Genomic DNA, 20013 nt, shown 5'->3' on the forward strand with positions numbered 1-20013 from the left:
TGTTGTACACTTTACATATATTGCAATTTTATTTGTCAACTATACTTCAAAAAATTTGGAAAAAAGTTACTTTGATATTGTAGGCTTCCCTGTACAGGAACTATTTGTATATTTCGCATATAAATGTTTTTGTTAAATATATTGCTAACTCCAACTGGGATTCCTCAAATACTTAAGAATTCAAGATCAGAGAAATCTTGCAGAGCTTAAGGGTTATAGGGAGGGATTTAATGATAAGCTTGAGATGTATTCATACTTTTATTCTATATTTTAGAGTAAATGTGGAATAAACCTTTGCTGAGAATTTGTGTCAAACACTCTCCTGGACTCTGAGGATACAGAGATGTTTAAATCATGGTTCCTTCCCTTTAGAAGCTAATAGGAAATTAATTCATTCACTTATTCAAGAAGTATTTATTGAGCATCTAATAGAAAGATGGGAACAAAGAAAAAAAGGTGTATATCTACTTCAAAAGTTCGGTCACTCATAAAATAGAAGGGACTTACTTTCTAAAAGTCCTTAAGCATTCTAGGTTTTCATCTTTAAAGTTCCATGTCAACTTTAAAATATTAGTTAAAAGAATCCCTTTCAAATGCTCCAAAACAAAGAGCAACGTTATTTACACTCATTCATGCTGCATAATGAATGTATATTGAAAGTCACCATCTGCCCAGTTTTGCTTAGTGACAAAGTGTTGTCAACACTGTTAATTACCAAAATCAGAAAGGATTTTGGATAGTTGAACTTCAGTGTGACATCTTGGCCCAATTTACATATTACAGGAAATATGAGTCTTAACGATAATATATGTATGTGGTCATTTTAACTTATCCCAATAACCTCTGTTTATCTGGTCAAGCAAACAAAATATTCTAAGAAATTCCCTACCTTCATGTCCTGAGTTTTGTAAATCAATTAGTCAATAGCTCAGAGGGGATGAAATTAATCCATAAGGAAAGTAAAAGGCTAAAAAACCAATAAATGCCTCTTATATCCTCTCTCTGTATAATAGTTTAACCTCAGTTCTCTGCTTTGTTGGCAGAGACTGTGAAATTAGATAATTCCTACCTTTATATGCTTCCAGTAATAATACTTTTACTAGTATGAGAATTTCAAGACACAATAAGTAAACCTTATGACATTTCTTCTTTTCTTTACCATTGCTGATGTCAATGTGTCAATAAAAGTTAGAATGTCTGATTCCTCCTAATCCTCCAATGCTTATAAAGCGACACATTTTATTTACACTTTTAAAATGCATATTTAATTCTTTTATTCTGTGAACATCAATATTTTTCTGCTCAGTGGATGAATATTGAGTAGGGCAACTTGCCAGCTCTCCACTGGAGAACTGGGATCTGGCACTCCCTACACTTTCAAAACACGCTCAAGCAAAGCTCCTTGTTCACATAGGGCTCACATTAAAAAGCAAACTCAAAATATCTTCAAACAACACGAGACACCCTGCTTTATGTACTTAAAGAAGGTCAGTAGTCTTTCTCATGCCAAGGAAAGCATATGATTTAAATTTCAGAACATGATTTCATCTAAAACTTGCAAAAATGTTTTTATTTGACTGGAAAGTTAAAGAAGAAAAGAAAGTTGTTGCTGTTTGCATATGTTAACTCAATACCTTCAGACATTTCTCTAACAACCACAAACTCTTGAATTCTCTATGGTGGGCAATGTAATTTTTCTTAAGCTAGTAGACTTGGGCTTCTCTGGTGGCGCAATGGTTGAGAATCCGCCTGCCAATGCAGGGGACACGGGTTTGAGCCCTGGTCTGGGAGGATCCCACATGCCGCGGAGCAACGGGGCCCGTGAGCCACAAGTACTGAGCCTGTGCGTCTGGAGACTGTGCTCCACAACAAGAGAGGCCGCGACGGTGAGAGGCCCGCGCACCGCGATGAAGAGTGGCCCCCGCTCACCGCAACTAGAGAAAGTCCTCATACAGAAACAAAGACCCAACACAGCCAAAACTAAAATAAATAAATAAATTAATTTAAAAAAAGTTAGTAGGCTTTCAAAAGACATTTTGTACTTTTGTGATAAAATAGCTTATCTACCAACCAAATAAAGAGGTTTTGAAACTCCAGGGCAAATCGCAGTAGGTGTGGTGGTGAGGGAACAACTTTATGAACATACACAAGAACAGCATGTTTAAGCTCTTAATTTTATTACCGTAAATTTATTTTCATTTGTCTCTGTAACACAGCAGGAACAGAAGAGGGAGATTGCGTGCAAGCGAACAAAAATAGCTCATTTAAGTGCATAAGTTCTGTAGATGTAAAATTAAGCTCTCCTTATTTTCAAAGCTCAGAAAGTTTTAAAGTAAATCATTAGATCTCTCTCGTTACCAATGACATGTTTCCATCTATTACCTTGTTTTCATTCTTTCTCCTCTTGAACATGCCAATTTGTACAAACAGAAAAGACACTGAACCAAATTTTTAAAACTTGAAAGTTCTTCTCCAATTCCCTTTGTGTGAACCAGAATACAGTCCAAAGGGGAGGCAGGTCATCCCAGTTTTTTTCTTTTTTTCAATTTCTTTAAAATTTTCTTTTCTGTTATTTTTTTAATAAAGATTGTATATGTTTAAGATGTGCAACGTGATGATTAGATATATATATATGCATAGTGAAAGGATTGCTACTATATTCATTGCAGCATTATTCACAATAGCCAACACATGGAAACAACCTAAGTGTCTATTCGTTGATGAATACAGAATTTGTGGCATATATATGCAATGGAATATTATTCAGCCTTAAGAAAGAAGGTGATCTTGCCATTTCTGACAATATGGATGAACTTGGAAGACATTACACTAAGCGCAATAAGCCAAACGCAGAAAAAGAAAAACTGCATAATCTCACTTATATGTGGAATCTAAAAAAGTCAAATGCATAGCAGCAGAGAGTAGAATAGTGGATACCAGGGCAGGGAAGTGGATGAGATGTTGGTCAAAGGGTACAAGTAAAAGGGTCTGAGGTGACCAGTATAATCAATTAGAGTTGTTAATCTAGTTGCCTAGTGTTTTCACAACAGAGTAAGACTTTAGCTACTTACCAACCCAATGGGTTAAAAAGTTTAAAATTTTATTAAATCCTTAGTATCGTTATTCATATTTATTTAATAGCTACTGTGTGCAGTACATTAGAATCCACCCCAGTCAAATACAACATCAAATTGGTCTGAATGCAATTTTCTTGGAATTTTTAACCAGTTGTTTTGACATAATATAGACATGAACTAAGTTCTAGAAGTTCAAATTTCTTGAGTTTTTCTTATTTATTCTTGGGGTTTTCTTGTCCCATTAGCAATTTCATAGAACATTTGCATATGAAAGAATATGGTATTTCCCTTCAAGTTTCCCACATGCATAGATGATGCTTTCGCAAACCATGTCAACTCCTTATATTTCCACTATCACTTGGGCACAAGCGATATCTGTGGAGATTATATATATCTGCCTTCAAAAAGCAATGATGCTGAAGGCAGTTGTTTTTAATAAGCAGAATAGTTTTCCTTGCCAAGATAAGAAATGGTTAATAAAAGCATCTGGATGAGATGAAATTACAACAGCATCCCATCCTCTACCTTTCTCAATGCTCTATCCTCCATCCCTCTGTATTTTTTATCTTTTACTAAGTTTCTAAAGAATGGGAATTATGATGGTGCTACAGTAGTTCCTGCCTTCCCTAATACCTACCACCATATTTTGTTTAGGAATTGTTAACATGATTTTTAGCATTGTTAAATTACAAATTCTACAGTCTACTTTATCCTTTATGTCTTCCAGTATAAGAAACCAAAGAATATTAAGGTTTTGTACTTGTGACTGCTATTATGAGGAAATCAGAAGATAGGTATGTCTCAAAGGAACTTTTCAAGTTAGGAGGATGTGCTTCTTTCATTGTTTTTCTTTAACTGAGCCATCTTAAATTCATTTGTTCAATACTGAATCAATTTAGAAATCCACATCTTCACTTTCCTTTGTCTTCTCTTTTTAAATTTTCTTTTCTCTGTCAATTCTTAAGCTTAGAATTTTGTAGCCACTTGAGTAGTTTTTCTCCATCTCTTATGCCCAGGCAATACTCAAGTCTTGTTAGCATTATTTAGACATGTTTATACCTTAACTTTCATTTCCAGAGAAAATATGTCATTCTAAAACACTATTCCCCTGTGAATGGATTATTACAGCCTACTTGTCTCTACAGTCTTTTTTCTCCCTGATTAAGCCCACTCAGTAAACCATGGCTAATCTAATTTCCTTTAAATGATACACCCATCATCTCATTCATCTTCTCAAAAACCTATGGTATTTCCCTATTTACCAGTACTACTCTGCATGACTTCCAAAGCCTTCTATAATTGGATGATCCTTAGCTTAATGTTCAAGTCAATTTCCCACTTTTCCATAACACAATTACTCCGCTTTCATCAGGCTATTTTCTACACTGTGCTGCTCATGTTATCCAAATAACCTTCAAGGTTCAAGAAGGTCACAGCTCCTCCATGAATTCTTCTCTCTGTGCCACAGCCTATACTGAGTAATTTCCTTCACAACCCTCCTTTATGACTCCTTGTGTTGGCACTTAATTTTATAGTCGTGAATTTTAAAAATTATTATAAATGTTATGTTATTTTCATCTTATCTTCCTAACCAAAGTAGGACGGCATGGGCCATTATTCATTTTCTTGCAGATGTTCTACACAACCGAGAATATCATTATATACGTACTAGATCCTCAATGAATATCGATTGATAAAGAAACTGTCAATATTTCTTGATAAGGAGAGTTAAATGAGTTAAATCTCACTTCCGAATTTTTGACTTACTGCCATCAGATCATCCACCCAGCAAATGAGCACACTTGCCACGTACACCTTCTTCCATCATTTAATTTAACAGGAGAACACAAGTGTTTCCTTGCTTAATATGGCCTGCCAATTTATAAAACTTTACCAAAATTGAGCTAATAATTTATGCTTTAAAAACAGACTTTGGCAATTTTGAGATTCTGTATATTGTGTAGATTGACAGTCATCATCTATTTTACACTGTGGTGGTTGACATTTCTATAGCATACAGATCAGACATGCTATTATTTTTCTTTTCATCATCACATGTGTAGCCTCCCATTCTGAAATTCATAGTTTACAAAGATATATAACACACCTATATTTTTCAGTTCCAGTCTTAATCACAAACTTTCAGAGTAGGACAGAACCTTAGAGTTTATCTAATTCAAATGACCAGTCTAATGCTTGAATCTTTTATATGAAAGTTATTCATTTATTCAACACATAGTCACTGAACACCTCACATGTACTAGTCACTAAAGCAGATAGCACTTGACTACACATAGTAACTTGCAACTCTCAATGGCGTGAAGCCGCCCATTCTATCAGATAATGCCTTGTTGGAGAGGTCTCCCTTGTATTTCCCTGAAATATGCTCTCTGGAATTTCCTTTGTTTATCTCATTTTAGTTATTAGGACACTATAAAACAATTCTAGTATCTGTTCTGCAGGACAAGCCATTAGTATTTAAGATAACTCTCATGCTACCCTACAGTAATATTTCTCTTCTCTCTGTCACAACACTTCAACTCTTTCCAGTTTCCCAATGATCTGGTTCCAAGTCTCCTCACCACCCTGATTGTTCTGCCCTAAATATGTTCCAGTGCTGTTCTTATCAAGCTTATCAGATTTAATGACCATATTTTGCTACATCCCCTTTACTGAAATTAAACTCATAGGTAATATAGCCTACCTACACACATCACCTATAAAAGTCTATATAATTCTTGAACTTTAATATAAATGAGACATTCAATGAAATAGATTTATAAAAAATAACATATTTTGCAATGTGTAAGTTACAACTAAAAACTTTTTTAAGACAAAAATCACCCAAGTTTTCAAAGTGTCCCCTGGGGGTCAGCAGCCACCCCCACAATGCCCTTTTCCAGCGGGTCTAAAGTTTTTTAAAATAAGGTGACTAATTTTGAATGCAGCCCTTCGTATGTAATCTAACGTACTCATAAAGAGTAAAATTATCTTTTGCTTCTTCTACGTACTGCACTTCTATTATCACAGTCTAAAATCAGAGGACCTTTCTTATTCACTCTTTGGGATTATTATTAAATAAAATCCCAAAGTCCTTTAACATGGATTTCTAAGTGTGAAGCCATGTCATTTTGCTTTTATACTTAAAAATTTTTAATATGCAAATTCAGCACATATTCCCATTAAATGTCACCATGCTAGATTTGGAACATTGCCCCAATCTATTGAGATTTTTGAATCATGTTTGTTATGTTTCATATTCATTCTGCTTCCCAGTTTAATTTCATCTCTAAATTTCATCAATATTCCTTTTATGTCCTTATCAAAAAAAAAAAAAAGACTGGGAGAGAGAACCACTTAGCTAACTTCTAGGAAATGTACTGAGAATATTATAGCAGAGTTGAGACAACATGGCTATCTATTTAAGAATGCTTGCTCTAGAGTCAGCACTGGGTGCAAATCAAAGCATTGCTACTTTACTGGCTGTGCAAACTTGGAAAACTCTGTGCCTCAGTTTCCTCATCAGCCAAATGGGGTTGAATACAGTACTTCCATAGACTTGTTTTAAAGAACTAAGATAATCTTCTATGGGTCTGGTGCTTGGCAAATGCTCAGTAAATGTTTTAATGTTTCAAAAGCTCAAGTCATGTACTTGTTACCATGTTGAGTCACTAGCCCAGCCATTGTTCTGGTTGAATCAACTATGTACAAATCTGGGAAACATTTTCCCCCAATGAATAAATTATTTATTGCTATGCAAAAAATTACCCCAGAACATAATAGCTTAAAACAACACACATTCATTATCTCACAGTTTTTGTAGATCAGAAAAATCTGGGCACAGCTTATGTGCGTTTCTATGGCTCAGAGTGTGTCATCAGGCTGCAAACAAGATGTCAGCCTGGGCTGTGGAGTCATCTCATAGCTCACCTGGGGGCAGGGGAGGGGGAATCCACTCCCACTCATGTGGCTGTAGGCAGGCTGACATCAAGTCCTTTACCAAGTGAGTCTCTCTAAAAGGCAACTCACAACGTGGCAGCTGGCTTCTCTCTCACAGTGAGCCAGTGAGAGAAGGGGGGAGATGGACGTCACAGTCTTTTGTAAATTACTCATGGAAGTGACATCCCATCATCTTTGCTGTATTAAATTGATTAGAGTCTAGTCACTAGGCCAGTCAAATGCCTAGTGGGGATTATATAAGAGTATGGAAACTAGGAGGCAGAGCTCATTGGGGACCATCTCAGAGGCTATGTACCACAACTAGCAAGATGCTGGCAGGGCAAAATAGGAAGGCTGGGGATCACCCAGATTGGGGTAGCTTTCCAAATCACTCAGTGGCCAGGCACCGAGACTGTAGCATATTGACTTACCTCATGCCACACTCACCACTTTTATGGTACTGGCAAAGGCCCAGAAAAGAATATTGTAGCGGACACAGTGCAATGGGGGAAAGGACACTGGCCTGGTTGGAATCTCGCCTCTGTCACTTCCTAGCTATTTTACTTCACTAAACCTGAGTGTCTTCATCTATAAAATTGAAAGAATGTCCTCTGTTACACAGATTCGTTGTGAAGTATAGGATAATATACGTAAAATCTGTAGTGCAACACAGGTTATCAAAACCTGGAAGCTATTATAAACAAATATATATATGATATATATATCATATTTTATATGTACTATATATATATAATATTTTATATGTACGATATAGATCATATTTTATATGCACGATATATATATCGTATATCTATTTAAATAGATGCAAATATATGTAAATAATAATTTTTAATTTAAAAAATATATGTGATGTACACACAGGTTCTGGCAAAGTTCCCGATACATAGTAGTTATCCATGTAAGTGTTTGGTGAATGAGTTCGGTCTCCTATCCTTCCATTCTGCCTCTTTGTCACACTAGAATGACAATTCATTGAAGGGAAAGACTTTATGTCCCATTAATCTTGGTATTTCCTAATATCTAATGCCTTCTAGCATATCACAGGCATGTAACAAATCCTTGTTGAATAAATACAACCATTAATCATTAATCATTCACACTGCAATCTACCTTATTGTCCTAGCATCTTGCCCATTTTTTTCCATTTTTTTCACAAGCATATCTGTGATCATTTCAAACGCATATTCCATAATAGGGCTCTTTAGTTAGAGGACATATTGTAAAGTAATTGTTTCTTCTTTAATTTATATCCCAAAGAACAGTATGATATGGTCTACCTGAAGGAAATTAGGATATGAGCAAAATCAGTATTCTGCATTCTTCCCTCATTTCCAGCTTTTTCTCTTTTCAAAATATTTTAACCATTTTCTCCCCTTCTATTCTCTTCCTCATGTCCTTTTCCTCTAAGCAATCCTTCCTGTCTTTGATCCTCCTGATTCTGATGACAAGTAATAGTTTAATGTATATTCATGTATTTACATTTCAAGAGTCCTATTGGAAGAGGAATCCCTAATGGTGAGATGTAATATATTGTGGCACCTAAAGGGGGGCACTTGTAGAAATATTGAGGTTTTCTTCTCTGTCCCTTAAATCTCGACATTTCCTATACTACATTAGTCTATGATAATTATAACTTTAGGGTTTTTAACTAATGGAGATTTTTGTTGTTGCTGTAGTTCAGAGTTCACAGGTAATAATCCTTTTATATATTTTATGTGCCTCCTTTCCATAATTAATTGAAGTAGTTTTTTTTTTTTTTTTTTTGTGGTAAGTGGGCCTCTCACTGTTGTGGCCTCTCCCGTTGTGGAGCACAGGCTCCGGACGCACAGGCTCAGTGGCCATGGCTCACGGGCCCAGCCGCTCCATGGCATGTGGGATCTTCCCGGACCGGGGCACGAACCCGTGTCCCCTGCATTTGCAGGCGGACTCTTAACCACTGTGCCACCAGGGAAGCCCTGAAGTAGTTTTAAAAAATAAAATTCAAAGAAAATTAAAATCAGGTCAAGAAAAAGTGGAAAAGTTGATATAGCTGCTATAGTTAAGTATCAAGTTTGCCTCTGTGCTTCCTAGCGGCCAAGGGGAAAAAATTAAATGATTTTTACTATATACTGTACACATATTGTGTGCCAGGAACTTTGCTAGGTGCACTGACATTGTATCTATCTTCACTACAGCCACGGAGAGTAGGTGTTATAATCCTCATCTTACAGATGAAGTTACTGAAGTTGGAAAAATGATCTTGCCCAGTGTCACAAAACTAAACCCTTAAGTGGAGCCAAGATTCAAATCCAAGGACTCTCTGACTTCATAGTCTGCACTCTGATATAGTTCTCAAGGTCAGAAAGGAGGAAATATAATAATTCCAGAGATAAAGGCTTTTGTCATTATATTATAAAATTAATTTTCTGTGTGACATTGTATAAAGGGGACATTAAACAATGTGATGAACAGTGCCCTTCATAACAGATTTACAATAAATGCAGAACGAATATCCGTATAGCTGTTTGGCTATTTTTTTAATGACCTTTGATAACTGCCTAAAGCATAACATTAAAGTGCAAGCAAGTGAAACTGATTCAGCAAATACTAAGCTAATATGATCCTATGATACAGTCTCCTGGTGGCCTAAGGTGATTCAAGAATAAAACTGAAAGTATGTGAATCAGCCTTCAGAATGCTATTATATTTTATTAGCAAGGGTTTGGATAGAGGCCGAATTCATTTGTTCATTCATTCAGCAAAAGTGCATGGGCCATCTATATGCCAGGCAGTGTGCTAGGTTCTGGGGATCCAAATATATTTTAAAAAATATTTCTACTTCAAAGGGGCTTGCACTTATTTTAGAATTAGATGAGTCAATGCCTGCAATGAAGTAAGTTAATTGCTATAATGGAAGTATGTACGTACTGTACAAAAAAAGATGCTCTTAGGCCTATCTGGTAGAGTCAAAGAAGTGATCATAGTGGAGAAGGTAATGTTTGACTTGACGGTAGCAAAAGTTCTTCCCTCCAAGTTGTGTTCAGTTAGAAGTGGTTGATCAAACAGCATGAAGTTTTGGGGTTCTGATGTACCAGTTAAACAGAGATCCAGGGTCTCTAAAATTTCTGTCAGTATTATTCAACAAACACTGATTATTTCTATGACATGATAAATACTGGAGATACAGTAGTGAGCACAATGGATACTGCCTCTGTCCTCACGAAGTTTTCATTCAATATTTTGGTAGATACAGACATTAAACAAAGAGTCACAGAAATAACCATGCCATTTCACCTGTGGTGAATGCCATGAAATAAAGTTAAGGGGATCTCCATGTATAATAGATCGGACCTAGTCTGGGTAGTCAGAGTTTCCATAAGAAAGTGATAACTTACCTAAAATCTGAAGGATAAGAACTTAACAAGGTCAGGTATCTGTGGGGGTTAAAAGGTGGGAAGACCTGCAGGTAGAAAGCTTTCCAGGCAGAGAGAACAGCATACAAAAAAGGATCTGAGGCATGAACTTATGTAATGTCACTGAAGAAATTAAAAAGGGCCAGTGTGTCTTGGAGCAGAAAAAGCAATGAAAAGAAGGTAGAAATGTAGCTGGAGAACATAAGTCAGATCATGCTGGGTCTCATAGGCTGTGTTAGAGATTTTGGTCTTTATCCTAAGACAGTAGGAAAACACTGGTTTGTTTAAATCAGATCAGTGACATGGCCATATTTGCATTTTGAAAATATCACTCTGGCTGCAGTGTGGAGAGTTTAATGGAGGAGAGCAAAAGTGGTTGCAGGAAAATCAGTTAGGAGGCTACTGTAGTTGTCAAGTCAAGACGAAACAGTAGCTCAGGAAAGGGTGGTAGCAGTGGAGAGGGTGAGAATTGAGTGGATTTGAAAAATGTTAGAAGATAGATATGGGACCTGAAGATGAGGAGCATTGGGTTTCAAGGATAATTCTTAGGACTCAAGTTTACACAGCTGGACTGATGGTGGTGCTATTCATTAAGATAGGAAACAGTAAAAGATCAGGGGCATGGGAGTCACATTCAAGATCTTGAGCTTATACATGCTGAGTTTGAAGTTCTTTCTTGATGTCCAAAATGTCAAGCAGAAAGTTGGCCATGTCAGTTTGGGACAAAGATAAAAAGTTGGGAGGCATTGGTATATATGGTGTAGTTGAGGCTAGGTGTAAGTGGGTATCTAAGTTAGAGAAAGTAATAACTGGGTATCTCTATCCAGTTAAGACACTACAGAACATGGAATAGAATTGTTTATCAATGAACTTTACGGGCTTCCTTTATGTACCCATCTGACATTAGAGTGTGATCTATATACATTTTTACAGTCACTTCTGTCCAATTTAACTACTATCATCAGTGGGCAATGCCCCCAATCAAAGAAAAGATCTATTTTTTGTACAGTGGTTCATCTACTAGCATACTATAAAGTTGTTCCTACAATACATTCTTCCCATATGAATATTTATCTATAACTCTATAGATAACCCTCACACTAACCCTATAGATTGGACAGAATGTTTATCTATAGGTTGGATAGATAATGGAGATTGATGAGCTGTATGTGAGCAGACAAGTAGCTAGCTCTCCAAATATTTTATCCCTGTGTGTACTAGTGTATAAGTGTGTGTTGCGCTGCAGTTCACACTCAAAAACCCCCTTTCTGCAGCTTCCAAGTTGTCTTCATAAAGTTAAATAAGGGAAAGGAGGGAAAGCCATTAGGGTTTAAGAGAAATTTATTAAGAGCTTATAGTCTTCCAGACACTGTTCTTAGTGGGTTTTATGTATTAACTCATTCAATCATCAAAACTACCCCAGGACATAGGTGTTATTATCCTATGTTTATAGATAAGGGAATAAATCCAAAGAAGGTATACTAACTGACCCAGTTCCAAGACCAGAAAACCACAGAAACAGAATCAAACCATGTTATGTGACTTCAAAGTCTACTCTCTTAACCACTACACTGTTGTGCCTCCCATAAAACATATAACCAGCATCGAATCTACCCTCTCAATAAACAAAGTCCAAGCTTGGGCTCTGACACATTTCTTCCTCTTAGAGAAGATAGAGAGAGAAAGGGCAAGGAAGAGGTCATAGAGTCAAAATTGCCTCTTTCCCTATAATTCTGTTTCTAGTAAATGAAATAATGTGATAAATCTTTCCGTTATTCCCCCATCTGACAGCATATGCCTTTAGTAGTGCCTTTGTTGGGGGAAACATAGCCTGCTGAGTCATCTCCACCAGTTTCTGCATCATGAGGTTTGGAGGAAGCCTCCCATCTGACTACAAACCAGGTTCACAGCTGCTTATCTTAGGAGGCTTGACAAGGTCACAGCTTGAAATGCTATGGCTGTATTATAATCAGAGATTAAGTGAAAATGTATTCAATTTAATCATTCAAGAATAGTTTGCCTTGTGTCTGTTATAAATAACAGTGTATCATTATCATATATTATTTTCAAACAAGCTTAATTAACTATATTTCTTTTTTTATTTAGTGCCTTATACTTGTTGATAAAGATAATGGAAAAGCTATACATACAAATATAGACAAGATGTCAAAAATATTCTTGAGGATAGCCTTGCTTTACATCTATATACAATGTATCAGAAACAATTATAAACCTCATTTCTGAAGACAAATGCCTTTATACCTGACAATGTGCTCCAATCTCTAAAGCCTGTATTTGTAAGATCTATTTTTGTATAGAAGAATGTGAAAAGAAAGTTTCAGAATTGATCAGTTCTTCAAAAAGACTTGTTGCTAACCTTCCAATTTTCTTATTACCCTGCCTTTCTCTTTCAGTGCCTTTGTCCTGAGACTGTTTTAGTTTTGAAGTGAAAAATAGTAATATTTTCAAAATAATTTAAGTCATATTTAACAACCAAGTTTATGTTCATTATATCACAGTAAAATATCTTCGGCCTTAACTAATTTTAAACTGGTAATCTAACATTTTTTGGCTAGACAGATACTTTTCTTCATTCATAGATTAGAAAGGTAGACACAGTTGATAAAATTATTCAGTAGGCTGAAAAGAAACACATATAAATATAGAGAGATAAATTGATATAGACAATAATTCCACATAACTTTTTTGAATATATATAGATAGATACCTATATTGAAGTTATATATATATATATATTCATATAACTTCAAACAAGTTATGTGGCAATATCACAAATCAATTCAAATCCTTCGCTTTCTCCCTTAAGTAATTTGATTTCAAAATATCTTACTTGTAATTTTTTGATATTTCATTTTGTTTTCTCTCCTTTCTTCTATTAGTTTATCAACAGGACAATCAAGTTTTACAAACCATTTAGTGCATATCTAGAAGGATGTGATGGTGTGAAAGAAGTAGAAAACATTACCTAACCCCTTGAGGAGTTTACAATCTGATTAAGAAAATAACATTTAAACATATTAAGTGATTAGAGAACAGGATAAGACAGTGCCCTGAAACCACACATAAAAGCCCCTATCCAATGGAGGGGAATATCGTGTAGGGGAGATAGGTGAGGCTAATACAAATTTATCCGGGTATATGTTAGTAGCACAAAGCAGTAATGAATGTACAAATAGATTAGTAAGGACTGACAAGATGTTTACACTCATACACACAGTGGTCTTCACAGGTAACAAAAAGTAATGGAGACCCTGACATTCAGAGGGCCATGCAGACATCTGAAATTTTATCATCAGGCCATTACATCTACTGCTTTAACAATAAATGTACTGTGCATGACTTTATATATTATCAGACATTGTGTTTTCCTAAAAATGGAAGCAATAAAATGTAAATAAAGGTTCAAATTTGTAAGTTGACATAAAAAACTGTAAATCTCTCAACATAACTTGGCTCTGGTCTGGAAGTTTTACATCTTTAAGTACAAAGCTCAGAGAAATTTGAAAGTGCAGACATAAATGAAATGAAATGCGTTTCATGTATTGTATTCCAGATAAAATTAACACACTTCATTTATCAATACAAAATAGTAATCTGCACACTGACTACAAACACATTACTATACATAAATATTGCATATTTATATTATCAAAAAAGTGGAGACATAATACCAGGACAATTTATATGGGTGTTATTTTTACCAAACAAAAACCAAACAAATGTAGGCATATATTATTACATTTCATAAATATTAATTTAAAAGAATTTGTAAAAAAAATGTGCTTCAGAGATCGTATTTTTGCCTTTAAATATTCTACGGAAAGTGTTATACATAATTTGCATTCAGTATTTATTCATGTATTTTAGAAATTGTGGCTGTCTCTCAAAAATGCACAAGATGCAACACCTGTAAAATTTCCATGATGGGGTAGTTTACACAGTTTTTAAAGAGGCAGAAATAGAAAAATTGTATTTATAGAATAATATAGAGTAGTTGTTAGGCTTAAAAGCTTTGGAGTCAGACCGGGATTCACAACCCGACTTTACCATTTACTAGCTGTGTGACCATGGGGGAGTCATCATTACTCTTTCTGGGCCTCAGTTCTCTCATTTTAAATTATGGCTATAAAAATAGAACCTACGTCACCAAGCTATTGTGAGACTGAGTGCACATAAAGCATTCGAAGTGTTTAGCACAGCCCTCCAGCCCATGACACAAACAGGCTCTCAATAAATAATAGCTGTTATAAGAATTATTTTTACAATTGAAATATGTCTGTATCTATCTATCTATCTATCTATATCCCCAAACGTTCAGCCTATTTGTTCTACCACAACAGTAAAAAATATGCCATGAAGTCTTACTGTATAATATCCATTTTTCTGAGGTTGAATTAAAAAAAAAAAAAAGGAAAACATCATGGTAGGTTAAGTTAAAGGAATTTGCAGTCAGTTATTCTCGAGTAACATCAGTTCTAATTATGAAGTTGTCAGCACTCTTTTCATTGTCAGGTCACTCCCTATCCACCATCCTCACCCACATCTTGATATCGCATTAAACATGGGGAGGAATATGGGGGAGGAGTGGGCACTGGGACTTCGCAGCTGGACTGGAGTGGTGGGAAGGACCCATGGTTTACATACTTGGAGTTTGTGCATTTGAGGTGGGGTCGCAAAAAGGGCTTGGTGAAGGGGCATAAAAGCAGCAACAAAATAACTCCCATGCTTTCCACTGATGGATCAGAAAAGTTAATCCACCTCCCCTCCCCATATGCACCCACTGAGCAAACACAGTTTTATAGCAGAAGATTGGGGTGTGTGCAGAGTTGGTATCAGCCACCAGCCACTTGTAACTCTGCGTAACTGAGCATGCCTGGATATGGGCTTGCCACTGCGGCTGCTCTGAAGCTGCAGAGCCACGTATGGACCGTCCAAATCCTTAGACTGCTAAACGCATGCTCTGAATTCCTACTCTTCACCACTGTGTTTATGTGGTTATATCCTTTTGGAAAGTTCTTCACTATGTGATTCTGGAAATCCTGTGCATCCCTCAGGGCCCTGCGCCAACGTCCCAGGGGTCCTCTCACACATGACAGGGCTCTGCCCAGGCTCCCCGGGCTTCTCCTGAGACTGACAGTGAGGACTGACCCTTCCCTCCCCAGAGCAGAGAAAGGGGTATCCCTCAGTCTCCTAGCCCTCTTCCAGTCAGCTCCACCGCCTGAGGGCTCTGAGGTTCAAGAGAAGTCAACACCCTGAACACCCACGCCCATCCTCAGTGCCGTCCCCTCAGATCCTGAGGCTTCCCTCTTGACCACAGGGTCCTAACCCCACCCCGGCGGGAAGTGGAGCCTGGGGAACTACATTTGGAATGCACCCCTCAAAGATTCTGGTGCAGGAGCTCAGGGGACTCAATTTGAGAAATACAGGGAAAAACTGGTTTAAAAAATAGGTTGAAACATTTTAACAGACACCGGTAGAGGGGCTGAGACAGGAGGGGCTGCAGGCGAGATCTAATGGGGAGGGCCTCTTTGCCTCTGCCAAACACTACCATCCCTGGTCAAGTTCACTATCTAATTGCAGCAAAGAGTCTCCCGAAATTGCACCAAGGGCACATTTGTTTCTTCGACAGATAACTTCAGCGCTCCTTCTAGCCTCATACTTGACTGTATTTTAGCTTTCAGAATTATTTAAGTAAGGATTTTAAGAAGGCTACTTGGTTCCTGTCCAGAGGGTAGTGAAACTCCCCAAGTAGGATATCAGGGGGCATGGGCAGGCGCACTAGATGTGTCCACACGGAGAAGCCTTGGGAATTCCGAAGCGCTGGTCCTGGGTGAGTCTCCCCCTCCTCGCGGGCTCCACTTCTCCCCCTCGCTCCCGCACCTATCCCACCCCTCCCAGTCCGGCGTGTGCTATCCAGTACCCCAGGCCCGCTCCCCCCGCCGCCTCCGCCCCCTCACACTCGCCCCCCGCGTCGTCCTCGTCCCACATCGACTTCGCTCCCGCCGCGCCGCCGGCCGCGCTTCCCGCCCTCGCTTCGATTCGCGCCGCCACCCCAGCCGCCGCGCGCCGCCTGCGCTCCGCTCCCCCCGGCCACCTCTCCTCGTCCGGCCCGGCCGCCCTCGCCTCCGTCGCCGCCGCGCCCCGGACTCTGTTGGCTCCGCGCCCCGCGGACGCCCCGGCCCCCGGCCGACGCAGCCGTCCCCGCCGCCGCCACTCGCCCGCCGCCCACCATGGCCCCGAGGCAAACAGGTAGCAGGAAGCGGAAAGCGCCGGCGCTCGCGGCGTCGTCGCTGGGCTCGGCGGCGGGTGGGGACGGGCCGCTGCCTCCCAAGAAGCCCAAGCGGCCGGCGGCGCTGCGCTCGCTGCTGCACTACCTGAAGGGCCGCGAGGTGGGGGCGCGGGGCCGCGCCGGGCTCCCGGGCTTCGAGGGCAAGCTGCGCGGCTACGCGGTGCGGAAGCTGCCCGAGCTGCTGAGGGAGCGCGAGCTGGCGCTGGGCACCCTCAACAAGGTGTTCGCGTCGCAGTGGCTGAACGCCAGGCAGGTGGTGTGCGGCACCAAGTGCAACACGCTCTTCGTGGTGGACGTGCAGTCGGGCCACATCACGCGCATCCCCCTGATGCGGGACCGCGGGCCCGCCTCGGCCCGCGCCCAGCCGAGCTGCGGCATCCACGCCATCCAGCTGAATCCCTCCAAGACGCTTCTGGCCACCGGGGGCGAGAACCCCAACAGCCTGGCCGTCTACCAGCTGCCCACGCTGGACCCCGTGTGCCTGGGCGACCGCCACGGCCACAAGGACTGGATCTTCGCCATCGCCTGGATGAGCGACACGGTGGCCGTGAGTGGCTCCCGCGACGGCACCGTGGCGCTCTGGAAGATGGACCCCGACATGTTCCACGGCAGCATCGCCTGGCACAACGACGCGGGCCTCCCCCTGTACGCCCACATCCGTCCCAGGGACGTGGAGACCATCCCCAGGGCCAGCACCAACCCCAGTAACCGCAAGGTGCGGGCCCTGGCCTTCAGCGGCAAGAACCAGGAGCTGGGAGCCGTGTCCCTGGACGGCTACTTCCACCTGTGGAAAGCCCAGAGCAACCTGTCCAGGCTGCTGTCCATCAGGCTGCCCTACTGCCGAGAGAACGTGTGCCTGACCTACTGCGACGAGTTGTCCCTGTACGCGGTGGGCTCCCAGTCCCACGTCTCCTTCCTGGATCCGCGGCAGCGCCAGCAGAACATCCGGCCCCTGTGCTCCCGAGAGGGCGGCACGGGTGTGCGCTCCCTGAGCTTCTACCAGCACATCGTCACCGTGGGCACGGGCCACGGTTCCCTGCTCTTCTATGACATCCGCGCGCAGACGTTCCTGGAGGAGAGGGCCTCGGCCAGCCCGCACTTCTCTCCGGGGCCCGCAGGGAGGAAGCTCAAGCTCACCTGTGGCAGAGGCTGGCTCAACCACGATGACCTGTGGGTGAACTACTTCGGTGGCATCGGCGAGCTCCCCAACGCGCTCTACACGCACTGCTACAACTGGCCCGAGATGAAACTCTTCGTCGCTGGGGGGCCTCTCCCTTCCGGCCTCCACGGGAACTATGCCGGCCTCTGGAGCTAAGGATGGCCTCCGTGTCCTCAAAGTGCCCAGATACACCTTCCAGTCCCCTCTTGATTTCCTCCTTCACTCTGTGTTTGTGCTTTTACTCTGTGTGGCTTTTATCTTCCAGGTGGAAAGGGCCCAACTTACCTCTGCTCAGTGTGTTAGGCAAAGAGAGAGAAAGAAACAGAAGGCAAAAGTGGTCTCTTGGGCAATCAAAACTTGGCTTTCAGATTTTTCTGCACCTCCTCCAATATCACCATTTTTTTTTTTTTTTGCCTCTCTTACAAAGAATTTTGACTAATCCTTAACTGTGTTCTCTCTGAGTGATTCACATATGCTGTTTCTCTTGGCTGATGTAGTCATGGTTCCGACAACAATTTAGTACTTTAGTTTTATCAATATTTCAACAGTATGTTCAGGTCTTTTACACATTTCAGATGTATTTCTGGAAAATGTGTGCTAAAAAGTGTCTTTTGGGCTGGTCTGAGGAACAACCCATCATGTAACAGAGCAGGTTTATAGCCCTGCTCCAATTAGAAAATGCATTTCAAGTTCTAGATTGCCACCATTTGGGGTATGTTTCATTTGGAGGTTGGAAACTCAGTGTTTGTTGTTTGTATATTGTTGGTGTATAAAATACTTTAAAATATGTTCTCTTTGTTAAGAAATCTTACAATGATGTTCATCCTATTAATCACAGTTTTGATTATTTAGTAGAAATTTAGCCTTCTTGTTTAAATCTGCTGTATTATGGCCTGCTTCCTTGGGTAGCATTTATGGTACAGATTTTAAGAGCTAATCAAAACTGGCCTATATGTGGCAGGACAATCAGGGAGGTACTTTTTGGGGTAAACATTTCTTTACATTTCAGGTAACACTATCCAGGCAGCCATTTACAGAGAAAGGCTGACTGTTGTGCTCAATGCAGGTGTTGACAATTTTTTATTGTATACCTGGCTAAGTCTTCTATCTGGATTGAGTATATGATGTATTGCAGGAAAAAAAAATAAAACATATTCAGCATTTTAGTAATTAAGTGCTAGGCTGAAGTTTTTGAATTCTTAAACGTACATTTTACTTTTTCTTAATTGTCCTTCTAGGAATATATTTATCAAAGTCAAAATCTTCCAGGAGAGAAACTGAAGCTGAAATATCACCTATGCATACAGTACTCTGTACATTTGTTTTTGAACAGCAAACTTATTCTATTATGGGTTAAAACATTCAATGACATCTTCAATACCTTATCTAAATATACTTGCTACAGGTTAGGACAGTTAGGGGTCTTGTCGTGCTTTTAAGATGATTTAACACACTGGTTTTCATTTACACAAACATACATATTGTGCTTATAACCACCTACTCACATAAACTGTGTATTTGTGTACATGTATATGTTACTTCCCATGTGAGGAAAAGGCATAGATGTATGCCATTTTACATATGCAGATATTTCATATATTTTAAACTACATCTATCAAGACTTCCCACTTGGTCTCTATTTTTGTTTTGTTTTATTTTAACTTAAGTAATACTTGCATATGAAAAAAGAATCATACTTTATAAAAGGTGTATAGTGAAAAGTGAGTGTCATACCCCAAGTTCCCTGATCTGCCCATAGCTCAAAGGCAGTACATCTTGTGTGTCTATCCATTTAGAGATAGTCTATACATATATAAACACATATGTATGTGTGTATGCAATTTTTACACAAATGGTAGCACATGTTTTACATACCTGTGCCTTTTTTATCACAAAACCATAGAGCCTTTCTCATACATATCTACCTAATTCATTTTAATTGTATATTATTCCCTAAAATATGGCTGGAACATATTTTATTTCTTCATTACACTTTTGATGAGCATTTATATTGGTTCTTATTTTCTGTTACTATGAACTGTTCTGCAATGATTACTTAGGTGCATACATCTTTATGCACATGTGTAAGTGTATCTGCAGGGATAAATTCCTAGA

At 39.6% G+C, this 20013-nt stretch overlaps 1 protein-coding gene across 1 annotated transcript; it reads left to right on the forward strand.

Annotated features, from left to right (window-relative positions):
* Window positions 1–16680: 16680 nt before the first annotated feature.
* Window positions 16681–18337, forward strand: LOC117310409 (DDB1- and CUL4-associated factor 12-like protein 2). Its single transcript, XM_033849967.2, has one exon. The coding sequence runs from the start codon at window positions 16681–16683 to the stop codon at window positions 18052–18054; it is 1374 nt and encodes a 457-aa protein (XP_033705858.1). The 3' UTR covers window positions 18055–18337.
* Window positions 18338–20013: the final 1676 nt, after the last annotated feature.

Source organism: Tursiops truncatus, chromosome X, assembly GCF_011762595.2.
Source record: "Tursiops truncatus isolate mTurTru1 chromosome X, mTurTru1.mat.Y, whole genome shotgun sequence".
Classification (NCBI taxonomy): domain Eukaryota; kingdom Metazoa; phylum Chordata; class Mammalia; order Artiodactyla; family Delphinidae; genus Tursiops; species Tursiops truncatus.